Genomic DNA, 13,073 nt, shown 5'->3' on the forward strand with positions numbered 1-13,073 from the left:
CACACTTGATCCGATGACCAATCAATACAGCACATTCACTCCTGATCACTTAAATCCCCTCCAGCTGGGCCAACATAAAAAAACACACCAAACCAAAAATACACAAAGGAATATATATCATATATATTTTGTACTTTTGCAAAAAAAAAAAGTTCAAGCTCCACTTTACTCTGCAGAGGCTTGCAGCAGGCCTATACTCGTGTGCACACATACATATATACATATATGCATATACTGTATACACACACACACACACACACACACTCCCACAGAAAGTAGCATACAGCTAGGACTGCAGCAGCAGTGTGTATCAAAGATTTCTGCACACAAATATATGCACTGATATATACAGCTATATACAGATTAGCCACAACATTAGCATCACAGATATGTGAAGTGAAGGAAAAACCCGAGTATCTTGATTAAGTGTGATATCTTTTAGGAGATGGTATCTATATTTTAGGCAGCAAGTAAAGTTGTTTTTTGACAATATGTTATACCAGAAATTATTATGATACATGATCTTACCATTATTGCCAAAGTCCAGTTTATGTCACTGATATAATGATAATATATTAGCATAATAATAAAGTTACCCCATTTTTTTTTAAGTTTACTTATTAAGAATACTCAGACATTGTAATCTGACCACAGATTAGTCATCATACCAGCTCATATAAAAAAACGAGGTTATATTAATGTCCATATATATTATAATATAATTATTGTGACAGGCCTAGACGATGACATTGTAAAAGAGCCAAACTATAATGTCTAGACGACCTAAAGGATCATAACATATCAATATGTTGTCGTTCTCACCTGAAGATCACTCAATCTCTGCACGGATATCGCAGTGTCTCTCTGACATATCCTCATGGATGAAGGAGCATCACCTTCAATTAAATCTCTCAAAGACTGAACTTCTGGTTATACCAGCAAAACCTTCTATTCAACACAACTTCTCTATAAGTATCGACTCTCTCTCTCTCTCACCGACAAAGGTTGCTAGGAACCTGGGTGTTCTGGTTGATGACCAACTCTCCTTCACGCACCATGTGGCCTCAGTTGCTCGGTCCTGCCACTTTGTGCTCTATAACATCCGAAAAATTAGACCGTTCTTGACGCAACAGGCCACCCAACTCCTGGTGCAAGCGGTCGTCATCTCACGCCTCGACTACTGCAATGCCCTGCTAACTGGCCTCCCGGCCTGCGTAGTAAAACCACTCCAGATGATCCAGAACGTAGCAGCACATCTGGTCTTCAACCAGCCAAAACGGGCACATGTCACCCCGCTGCTCATTGAGCTCCATTGGCTACCAGTTGATGCTCGCATCAAATTCAAAGCTCTTACAATCGCCTACAAGGTGATGACAGAACAGGCTCCTTCCTACCTGCACTCGCTCCTGAAGGCTTACGCTACCTCCCGGCCGCTGCGCTCCTCCAACGAACGTCGCCTCGCTTTACCAAACAAACATTCACACAAAGCAATCCAGACTGTTCTCATACAGAGTTCCCCAATGGTGGAACAAACTACCTTCTACTACCAGATCAGGAGAATCTCTCACTATCTTTAATAAACTCCTGAAGACAGAGCTCTTCAAAGAGCACTTACTCTCTTAACACCTCTAACACACTAACTACTTTTAACCTCATTTCCTTCTTCCCCTCCTTCACTCCTCTATCCTATTATTCCACTTTGTCCTCCTTTTATCCCTATCCAAATATGTTTTACCTTTAAACTTATTTTACATTGTACTTGACTATTGTAAGTCGCTTTGGACAAAAGCGTCTGCCAAATGTAATGTAATGTAATGTAATGTAATATCAGGTATGTCTTCTGGGGACAATATATTGCTAAAGCATTGATATCTCAATGTACACATGCACAAGAATATGCAATGTTTTGTGCACTGTCAAATTACTTTTAAACTATATCTGTTTTTTACTTTTTTTGCAGTTTGAAACAGATGAAAATCACATCATTCTCATTTTAAATGAGATACACTTTGATACACAGATTGCAGATTTTTAATATTGCAATATATATTGCAGAACAACAAAATATCACAATGTAAAGATCTTCCAATATTGTGCTGCCCTTTAGTCTCAATCGACTAGAAGTTGTCCAAGAATGGACAACCAGTAAGCTGACAACAGGGTTATGGACACCTAAGACTCACTGATGTGTCCCATGGAGGCCTCACTCCAAAACTTACATGACTTATCTGTAAGCATCTGCTGCTAATGTATGTCTTGGCGCCAGATATCATGGGACTCTGCCTTAAATGGTGGTGCTAATATTATGCAGCTGATCAGTGTATAAATCCGGCAGACTCTTAGCATTTACATTACATCAACCTTCTAAACTTCCAATAGAAGTCAATGTCAAAATATTTAATTCCATTTTGGGGCATTTCCATTGGACAGTCCAACATAAAATGATGACACACTTTAAAAACTACAATGTTAAAACTACAGTTACACTATGCAATCATACTACAAAAACAGGAGTTTCACATGTATTATATATAAATATATACATGTAAAACCACATTAAACCACAAATAAAGGTGTCTTGTATTAAGTGTTAAGTGATGTTAGTAACTTACTAGTATCACAACACTGGTAACATAATACCACAACATCAGAGGAATCAGGTGATGTTTTAGGTTGCATTAATGATGATGGTGAATTTAAGCATCGTTCACACTGAAGCATGTCTCACCAACTTTACACTGCTTTGTTTAATTAGGTGTTCATGCATTTGACTTAATCATAATTGGTCATTAAAAATGTCAATATAGTTTCACTCTATAATGTCTTACAATTTTAATAATGTTTAGATTGATTTGTTTAACATAATAGTGTATACACTAACTACACTGAAACTACATTTACAAAAAGGCAACTTACTGTTTATGTAGTTTTTGACCATTTTATATAATGGGCTATTAAATCAATCCTCAGCTCTGAATCACAAAAAAATAAAGTGTACAGTAAAACTATAAACAGTTGCTTTCAACAGCAATTTAAATACACTATTAGAGACAGACACATTTATAGTAAAGTTAAATTACTTATTTTTAGAATCATCTTGCAAACGAATTGCAAACAAAAGTAAAAACATATCTTATATAGTATTGTAAACACTAACAAACTTACTGAAAAGATAAAAGTACTGTTTATATAGTTTTTTTTTTATTCATTTTTAAAAAAATGAATTGCAATTGCAGTACACTGTCTGAGCCTGAATACTAGGCCTGTCATTATAAAAAAAAAGTTGTAGATTATGTTTTGTCCAAGAAATAACTGTGATTGAATACTGACATTATTTTCATTTTGGGAACGGTTTAATGCCAATTATAAAATGCTAATACTTCAGGATAATAATGCATTACTCATTACTTTACTCAAAGCAAAATACTTTGAATTATTAAGAGTATTTAGACATTGAAACTGGAACTGACTATTTTGAGGTAATGTGTATAAATTAGAAAAAAAAAACGTACAATAATGTAATTATTGTAACAGTAACAGATTAAAAAAAAAAAAGCAAAACAAAAGCTTAAGAAACAATATTGTGTAATATTCTCTTTAATGGAAGGAAGTGAAGTCAAACATTTTTGGACATGTTTAGTTACTTTCTACAAAAATAAGAGCATGGAATAAATATGTTTAATTATTATTTACATTATTTACACAATGGAACTGGAACTTAAAATATGCTATATTTAATATCCTAAACAATTTTAACATGATGTCTTGTCAATTAAACACTAATAATACTCTAATATAGAGGTCAGCAGGTAATGTATATAACATGTATATAAGTTGATAATGTAATTATTGCATCCTATTTTAACAGTATCAGGGTAGAAACTACTAAAAATAGCAAAACAACTTAAACAATACTGTGTAAAATTCTCTTTGAAGGAAGCATTCAAAGTGAATTCAAACATTTTAGAAGTGTTTAGTTACTTTCTATAAAAAGAAAGTGCATGGGATAAAAAAGCAGTTTATTAGTAAAGATTGAAATATTTCTAATCAACAAAGTCGATTATGCTGACTAATCGACTAATTGGTGAGTGGCTGAGCAGCTTTTAACTCTAGTGTAGTGTAGTGTGAAGTGCAGTATACATACACTGACGATTATTAGTCAACATTGACTATATATTGTTATATATATTATACATATTGTTGATCTTGAAGTTGATTATTCTGTCGATTGTGCCGACTAATCGTAGCAGCACTACTCCCGTTCAGTTTTCACTCATTCTCTCTCTCTCTCTCTCTGCACACTCACCCATCCTTCCATCCACTCACCTGCTGTAAGTACATGAACGTCAAGGCACAGGAGAGCTGCGGACACACGTCCACCCGGGGCAGAGCGACGCACGGGCCGCCCGCGAGGGGATGCTGCATGGCTGGGCTGGAGGCTGAGGCAGCGCCGCCGGGCTGAGCGGGAACGGTGGAGGAGGCGGAGGCGGTGAGGCGCGCGTGTCTCGGCTCGCGGTCCGCGCTCGAGCGCCTGGCTTTGTCTTCAACGGTTGTTTTGCGGTTTGAAAAAGACGAAGCGGGTTTAACCGGGTTTTAAACCTCCGAATTACAGAAATATCACCTAAAACTACTGAAATTTACCTCAGAATGAACCTTTTATCTCTCTGTTTTTGGTTCCTAGGCTCGGAGCTGCAGCCTGCTCTCTTTAGTTCGCAGTTTCTGTCTGTTTTTCCACCGGTTCCGGTCCAAACGCGCTCAAACAAGCAGGTTATCCTCTTAAATACAGACTAACCCGCTTCCCGCTGACGGTAAGCGGTGAAAAGCTAGCGTCTCCGGGTGTTTAAAGCGAACTTTAGCAGCTGGGAGAAGCCTGTACACACACTGTATACAAACACACACTGAGCCTGACTGAGTCTAACCGCCGCTCCGCTAACGGCTCTCCCTCATCCGCGAGAGCGCCACTTTCGCGCGCGCGTATGTATGAAGCTCCGCGTGGAATGGAACGCTCGAGGCGGGCGGAGGCGGGACTTCGGCGAGAGATAGCCAATCAGAGATGCGCCATAAGGGCTGGGGGCGGAGTAATGCTCGCCGTGGGAGGGTTGTTTATTTATGTTTGAAGTGAATATTGTTGTTTTATTATATAAACTACGGACAACATTTCTCCAAAATTCCAAATAAAATGTTGTCATTTAGAGCATTTATTTACAGAAAATGGAAATGGCTGAAATAACAAAAAAAGCTTTTCTATGAGCTTTAAGACCTTGAATAATGCAAAGAAAACAAGTTTATATTCATTCTCCTCCACCAGTCTTACACACTGCTTTTGGATAACTTTATGCCACTCCTGGTGCACAAATTCAAGCAGTTCAGCTTGATTTGATGGATTGTGGTCATCCACCTTCCTCTTGATTATATTCCATAGGTTTTTCACTGGGTAAAATTAAAGAAACTCAAATTTTTTAAGTGGTCTTTTCTGACCTGAAGCTGTATTTATTTATTTATGTATTTATTTATTTATTCATTCATTTCAGCTGATTAATACTTTAAGGGCTCTGTCACTTTTATGCAAATACATCTTGATGATTAGTGTTAGCTTGTGCTAAATGGCAAAACACAAACAAGCTTGTTCACTTTTCGCTCCAACTCATCCGAACCATCTGGGTTGGGTTATTATGGCAGGTGTTTGGTTATTATTAATATTACACAGCTATTTTAGGCTGAGTATTTCTATTAGAGTGAATGAGTTAAGGGAAATGCAGTAAAAACAAATATTACAGCGGGATGTAGACTTGGACTTGGTTAAATGGTTGAGGGAAGAAGTTATGAACATTAACCAGGGAAAAGCCTTCTTTACTCTACTGTTTTTTTTTTTTTCATATTTTTCCTATATTACTCATTTAATACAATGATATATAAAGCCAGTTATTAACGCTGGTGTGTTAAACACTTTTCCAGCATAATACTAAAGAGATGCTTTGGCAATAAGCAAACATTAATGGGTAGATTACTGGAGGTTCACATAATCTCCCAAACCTCAGGGTATGCCAAGGTGTTCTTGTGAAGCATATCTACAAAAAGTGCTCCAGGAAAGAACAACTGGTGAACCGCGAGTAGGGTCAAGGGCTCCCAAGGCTCACTGATAAGATCAGTGAAGGTCCCACCTCCCAACTCTAAGGACTTAAGGGATCTGCTGCTAACGTTCTTGGCTTTGGTACCAGAGGATACCACAGATTTCCTTCAGAGGTCTTGTGGAGTTGATGCCTTTACAGGTCAGAGCTCTTTAAAAGCGACAGTCAAGTTTTGTGGATTTAGAGAATAAATTAGTTAGAACAGTTGGTCCTCTTTCTACTCAGCAGCACTAATACTTTTAGCTTAAAAGAAAAACACATAGAACTGCTGCTTTAAGTGGCACAAGGGGGACAGGTGGTTTTTTATACTCGAGATGATTGGTTTATGGTGTACAATATAAAAAGTAAGTGCAGTGTTCCAGTGCTTTGTGATTTTTAAAATATTCTAACACACAAAAAAGAGTTCCACTATTTTTACATGCCAAAGAACTCTGTTTCAGTACTATATAGAACCGAAGCTTACAGTGTGTCCATCTGTCAGCCTTCAGGCAATGAGGGGACATGTTAAAAAACTCCTCATTTGTATTCAGCTGATGTATACTAGTGTAAATGAGTTGAAAAAAAAATAGGGAGCAAAACAGGATTATGGAGGTACAAATATAGTATTTCTAGCAGACACCTTGAATTAAAAATGGCTTTGTCATTCACAGCCCATGACATACATGTCCTGTATGACCTAACACACTGTCCCAGAATACCTGTCCTGAATCCATCCTGTAATCAGCATTAGAAAATGTCTCACATTTCTATCAAGGTGATTCTCAAGCATGTACTAACAAACATACACATTCATTAACCTCCTAGGACCTGGCGTCCACATGTGTGGACATCACATTTTGGGTTGTCTAGACCACAACACTAAATTTTGCTCTACAAGAGCCTGGTGTCCTCTTATGAGGACATTATACTGTCAGTAGATTTTAACACGTTGCAGTCTGGATTTTGTTCAGAAATTTAAATGAATATTTTGTTCTATCAAAATATAAACCTATGTAACCCATATTTTTTTTTTCTCAGAAACTACATCATGTAAAAAGATAATTCTTTGTTTTCCCATTAATCAGGAGCCAATTAGCCCAAACAGCAAAAAGAAATAAAAAATGCATGCAATGCAAGAGTACGGGTCTTAGGGGATTAAAGTGGGTGAGGGTTTTAGTAAGGGTTACATTTGATAAGCAAAGGCAGATAAACAAACAAAAAAAAACAAATAAAATAAGCGTTAAATTTATGTTAATTTAGCTGCTAGCCAACTGTATATCCTGCATCACTAGTTATGACTAGCACATGCCCCCTCTGATACATGTGAAGTCAGCCACCTTCTCCACACTTTCCAACTGCTGCATGACCGGGATTCGAACATGCAATCTCCCGATCATAGTAGCAGTGCTTAAGACTGCTAGACCACTGCATTTGACAATAATTGACTTGTGTCTAATAAGTGAACTAAATTGTTCTGCAGCTACAACAAACAAAAAAATTACAGTTTAAGAAATTTTCCTAAACTGCACCAAAACAAGGCGTCCACTGTTGTTACGAGCCTAATAACAATACTTACAATACTAAGTAAAAACCTCTTTTAAGGTCTTTTAATGTAGGAATGCAACTAACTCCATACTACTTTCATAAAGATTACTTTCACAGCACAATACCTGGATCCAATATACAGTAAGTGCTAGAATTCTTTCTTTCTGACAAGCTGAAGGCCCCATGCAAGAGTGTTCAACCTCTAATAATAAATAACTCCTTTAACTCCATTATTTAAGGGTAGGCACATCATTAATTAAATGTGAGAAGAGCCTCTTATTCGTAAAATGCCAGTCTGACCAGAGAAAAACGAGGCAGGTACTGAGGGGCCTGTGGAAAATAAAAATAAAAAACACTCTTTTTGCCTGCTCTATTCACAGCTTCCAAAACCCACCATTCACCTGAAGCAGGGTGGCACACGCAGCAGTAAATAATTCATTGCAGCAGCACGCGGTGGTTAGCATTCAGAGTCCAGAGCAGTTTGGAGTCAAATCAGGCAAAATTGCCTAAACCGACTCCTATAACACACAACAACACCTTGAAGATCCATTAATAGTGATAAAAACATGTTGTATTAGGAGGGGAAAAAAAAAGGCTGATATTTGATTCAAGTGCGGATCCAAGGTCTAACCAACAACGGCAAACATGACATTACAGTTTGGTGGGGAAGAGAGTGTGAATTATTCATGTTCTCCTTCTTTAATCTTACTTATCTGTTTTTTTTCTCTCTACCCCCCCCCCCCCCTCCCCCCTTCCTCCCGCCCCCCAGCGCTACTACGCGAGTCGACATCGCGAACCGACGGCACTCGGGTAAGAAGGCTTCAGACGCTTGTTACTATAATAGAACAAAGTCATGAAAATCGATGGCGCTCCATGTTGCACAAGGGTGCGTAATTAAAAAAAAGAGAAAGGCCTTCTTCGGAGCTGGAGGAGGATGAACGCGTGCATTATAGAGAGGGCAGCAGAACGCTTTGCTCTATTTTACTCCTGCTTCTCCTCCCTTCTTCATGCCTTCAGGCAAGGATGCTTTATTTTTTTAAACTCTACCCCCCCCTTCCCTGACTACAGACACGTTTTGTCTTCCTCTCCGTCTCTCTTCCGGCCTGTCCTCTGCGCCTCCCGCTGCAAAAAATAGTCGCACCGGGCGCCGACCCGTGTTCGAGAATTGTCATCTGCGCCGGGCTTCACATGCCACGCCTTCCCTCGTCCCCTATACCCATGCTTCCCTCTGTATCCGCTGCTCCGGCCTCGCCACGTGATGGAGCACAGCTACCCTCTGCAGTGCTGGATCTGTTGTCTTCAGCTTTTGCTGAATAAGAGAGTAGCTGAGCTGCTGCGTTTCGCCCTGCTCGCTCCTCCAGCCTCGATCCGCTTCTGTACCTCAGAGGTTTTGCACCCATTAAAAATTTAACAGGCAGGCCAACTTAAAAACTTGACTTAAAGGGGTTCGAGTTAACTCAACTGTAAGTTTAGTCAAAAGCATTTTAGTCCTCCCCCTCCCTCAATTCATCCTGTATGTTATGACTTTTTGAGTTACTGCAGTTTAATTAGAGGTTCTACCTCCTAATTCACATGTAAGATACAGATTAACTTAGTCTAGTTAAGAGTTATCCTAACTCACACTTAAGCTTTCCAGTCCTACCCTCAATTTGTCCTGTACCTTTTGAGTTAACTCAGTACAGTGTAGATAAACTACAGTTTTACAAGCAGAAAGGAAGACAGTTTTACAGTTTTACAAGCAGACACTTACACAGTCATACCACCCAGAGATGTGTATATTTTGTATTTTGTACAAGAAAGAATAGAAGGTTATGTAGTGTAGTTTCACAGCTTCAAGTGGCCCTACAATCTAACTGCTGCTTATCAAGTGTAAGAAGATCAAGTCTTTAGCACTCTATTAAGAAAAGCCTTTCTCCCAGTATTGGAATATCAAGGGAGTAATTAACCATGTGAATTGATGGGAAGGAGACACAGATTAGAACATTTCTTAGAAAATATTTAATTTAATGTTTTTAAGGCTGAACTTCTAAATGCAATGTGTATTATTGACCAAACTAGAAGTCCTCTAGTGTATAGCTATGAGTTAATGCCAAACTTTTAAGTTATTTTTTTAAATATATGAGTGATTCTCGATTACGATTTTGATGTTCTTAAAAAACATTTTTATTTGTAAACAGACAGCACCATTTAAAGTGGTTACAAGCTATTGTTTTATTTGCATCCATTTACATTTTTTGTAATCATGATATGAAATGACACCATATTATCCATATTTATATCCATATTGTCCCAATTTTGCATTCTATATGGTGTGTTTTTGAGGCTTCAAGTGGGCCAGTTATATGTTGGCTGAGTGAGGGAGGCTTGCATTACACTGGCCACTAGCACTGTTTTGTGCCCATTTCAAGACAATCACCAAATCCAGGCCTCCAGTAAACAACAGCAAAGCAGCTCCAGACCATCACACTACCACCACCATGTTTTACGTTCACTATGATGTTCTTATTCTGAAATTATGTGTTAGTTCTACGCCAGATGTAACGGGACACACACCTTCCAAAAAATTCATGCCAGTTCAATGAATATTTACCCAAGTCCTGGAAATCACCTAGATGTTTGTTGGTAAATGTGAGACGGGTCGTTGTGTTCTTTTTGGTAGGCATTGTTTTTTATCTTGGAACTCTCCCATGGAGACCATTTTTACTCATAATTTATAATACATAATAGTCTCTTTCTTATTACTGAATCATTAACACTGACCTTAACTGAGACCTTAACTAGATGTTGTTCTGTGATCTTTTGTGACCTCCTGGATGAGTTGTCCATGCCCTTTTAGAATAATTTCAGCTTGCTGGTCACTCCTTGGAAGGTTTACCAGTGTTTCATGTTTTCTCTGTTTGTGAATAATAGCTCTCACTGTGGTTCCAAAGATTTAGAAATGACTTTGTAACCTTTTCAAGACTGATAGTGACTTTGTTTTTTTCATCTGTTTTTGAATTTCTTCAGATCGGGGCACAATGTGTTGCTTTTTGAGATATTTTATCTGCTTTTATGTTGTCAGACAGGTTTAATTTAAAGTGATCTATTCTTGATTCTACAGGTCAGGCAGTAGTCATGTCTGGTTGTGGTTTCCAAAAAGTGTGAATGATCACAGTTCATTTATTAAAGGATTGGTAGGATCTCAAAAATGTAAAATGCAAAAACAAAAGAAATCTGTAGGGAGCAAATGCTATTTCAAGACGGTGTTCACAATTGATATGAATCTATTCAAAGCAAAGTATCGATACAGCCCTGACATTTCAGTAAAGCAAACGTAATTCTGGTCAATAGGTAATTATGCTCCACACATCTAGGTAATTATCACTCCATTAAAAGCAATGGGCCAAATGTGAAGATCTTTAAATAATAGCAAACACACACAAGATCACACAACTGAAAAAGAGAAGATGTTCTAAAGGCAAGGAGAACGTTTCACCCGTTCCCACTTCGGAGCGAAAAAAGGAAGCTTAAGCTACCCTGAAATTCATAATCTTCTCGAAGCTTCAATTATTGGCATATGAACAGAGTGGCTCGTAATAGCCGTTACTCTATGCCACTGAACGTGTAAATGATAATGAACAAGGCTTAGTGAATATGTACCTGGAGAAAGAGTATTATCAGCTGGTAATCCTTATTACTATTGCTGTCTGCCGTTTCCTCATTTGCAAAAAAAAAAAAAGAAAAAAAAAAAAACGCTCAATATTCAGCTTTGCTTTAATGGCGAGACACAAGAGAGTGGAACACCGCCTCTCCCCCCACAGACTGTTTCCCCAAGCAAAATGCTTTCCACCGCAGCAAATCGAGGAACAGTGTTAAGAGGAACATGTTTGGTTGTTTCCATTATGCCGTTTCAATAATTAATGGCGCAGCCAGGCCGACATAAAAGATTCGCAACGTAAAAACGAGCGCAGACGAGCAGGAAGGACAGGCCGTGCTCTTCGCGCCGCAGATGAGTTTGAGTTTGTCTGTTCATGATGTTCTAGGATGGGCAATAAAAACTGGAGCTATTAGAACTCTAATGAATATGTATATGCTGTGCTGTGCTGCAGTCTTGGGAAGCCAGGAGTCTTAGGAAGCTACACTACAATCAATACTACAATATACACTGATATATTAAGATAGAAATGATTTATTTTGCCAATAAATAAGCATTAATATTAAAACATATTTTTATGTTTGTATTAACATATCTAAAAAAATAAATAAATAAATCACCTCTCCCCCCACAAATTTTTAAAGGTGTCCTTCTGCTAAAATCCACTTTTTCTTGTTTTTTTTTTTTTGCGAAATACAATAGATCTCTCTGAGTTGTGTATGCATGCTGCACATATAACTCTTCCTCAACCTCCATTGTCTGCAGTAGCTGGTGAAAAACGTAAAAAATATTCAGAAAAAAATGAGTCGATCAGGAAAAGCACCTGTGTCTACGTCACTTCGTGAATTAGTATTCATGGCCCCGCCCACCTTGTCTTACAACCGCCCACAGGCAGTGCTTAGGCTGACACGTCTCGTCAGATGGGAGCTGACAGCGCTAGGAACAGAATAGCAATTCTTTCCTGTGTTATTTGCGCAAATAACAAATCAGCGGTATTCTATATGCTTTACCCAGTAATTCAGAGCTAAGGAACAAATGGTTAGAATTAGTCTATGAAACACCATCAGCAAAATACAATTGAGATAGGTAGGTGTATGTTTAGAACAGTTCTGTTTAAAAAGTTAAAAGTAAAAATCTACCCCACCTCTGTGTGTAAGCAACTATGTTTAAATAGGATCTCCGGTGGATTCTGTGTTTTACAGAGCATCTAAGACTAGGTCAGTGGCTGAACTGCACTTAGCAGGGCATTATTACACATGTTGTAAAGAAACACATGACAATGCAAAGACTGTTATTAGTGTTAAAATGTCTTTATTTAAAAACATTTCTAATTGTTGTCCGTCTCGTCTGTGCCTCCTGGTGTCACAGTGCTATTAGCCAATCAGAGGCAATATGTTCGCATGTATGAATTTTCATGAGCAAGAGACGAAATCTTAAGTTTCAGAGGTTTTGATGAACGAAATTATGTAACTGTATTATTTTTATTTGTGGTTAGGTTGTTATTTCACCCTATGGGCTCAACTGTGAAGATCTCGGATTTTGGGATATTCCCCTCTATCAAATGGATCAAATCTAAATCTAAAGGAATCTAAAGAAAGAAAAACACTAATCAATTGTATTATTGCCCTAAACAATGTAAATTAGGTATTCCTTAAAAACGTGCTAAATGGGCAAAAGTTGTTGAGAGTGTATTATGGTGCTGAATACTCTATATTAATCGATTATAAATTAAAACATATTACATGCTAATTAACATACATACATTTGTTTTCAGCCATGTTTTTTTG

The 13,073-nt window shown here is 38.0% G+C and overlaps 1 protein-coding gene across 11 annotated transcripts in view; it reads right to left on the minus strand.

The window, feature by feature from the left end:
- rbfox1 (RNA binding fox-1 homolog 1) overlaps window positions 1-13,073 on the minus strand; it is a 463,109-nt gene that overhangs the window by 229,686 nt on the left and 220,350 nt on the right. For 4 of the 11 annotated variants that reach the window (XM_049467923.1, XM_049467921.1, XM_049467911.1 and 1 more), the window contains exon 1: window positions 4,327-4,981. The exons of 4 other annotated variants lie outside the window; for them this stretch is intronic. In XM_049467923.1, coding sequence (XP_049323880.1) covers window positions 4,327-4,425 — 99 coding nt within the window. In that variant the 5' untranslated portion in view covers window positions 4,426-4,981. Of the gene's footprint in view, window positions 1-4,326; window positions 4,983-13,073 lie in introns of those variants that run through there. 3 more of the 11 variants (XM_049467912.1, XM_049467918.1, XM_049467913.1) reach the window with 3 other exon arrangements.

The sequence above is a fragment of the Astyanax mexicanus genome, chromosome 19 (genome assembly GCF_023375975.1).
Source record: "Astyanax mexicanus isolate ESR-SI-001 chromosome 19, AstMex3_surface, whole genome shotgun sequence".
NCBI lineage: Eukaryota > Metazoa > Chordata > Actinopteri > Characiformes > Acestrorhamphidae > Astyanax > Astyanax mexicanus.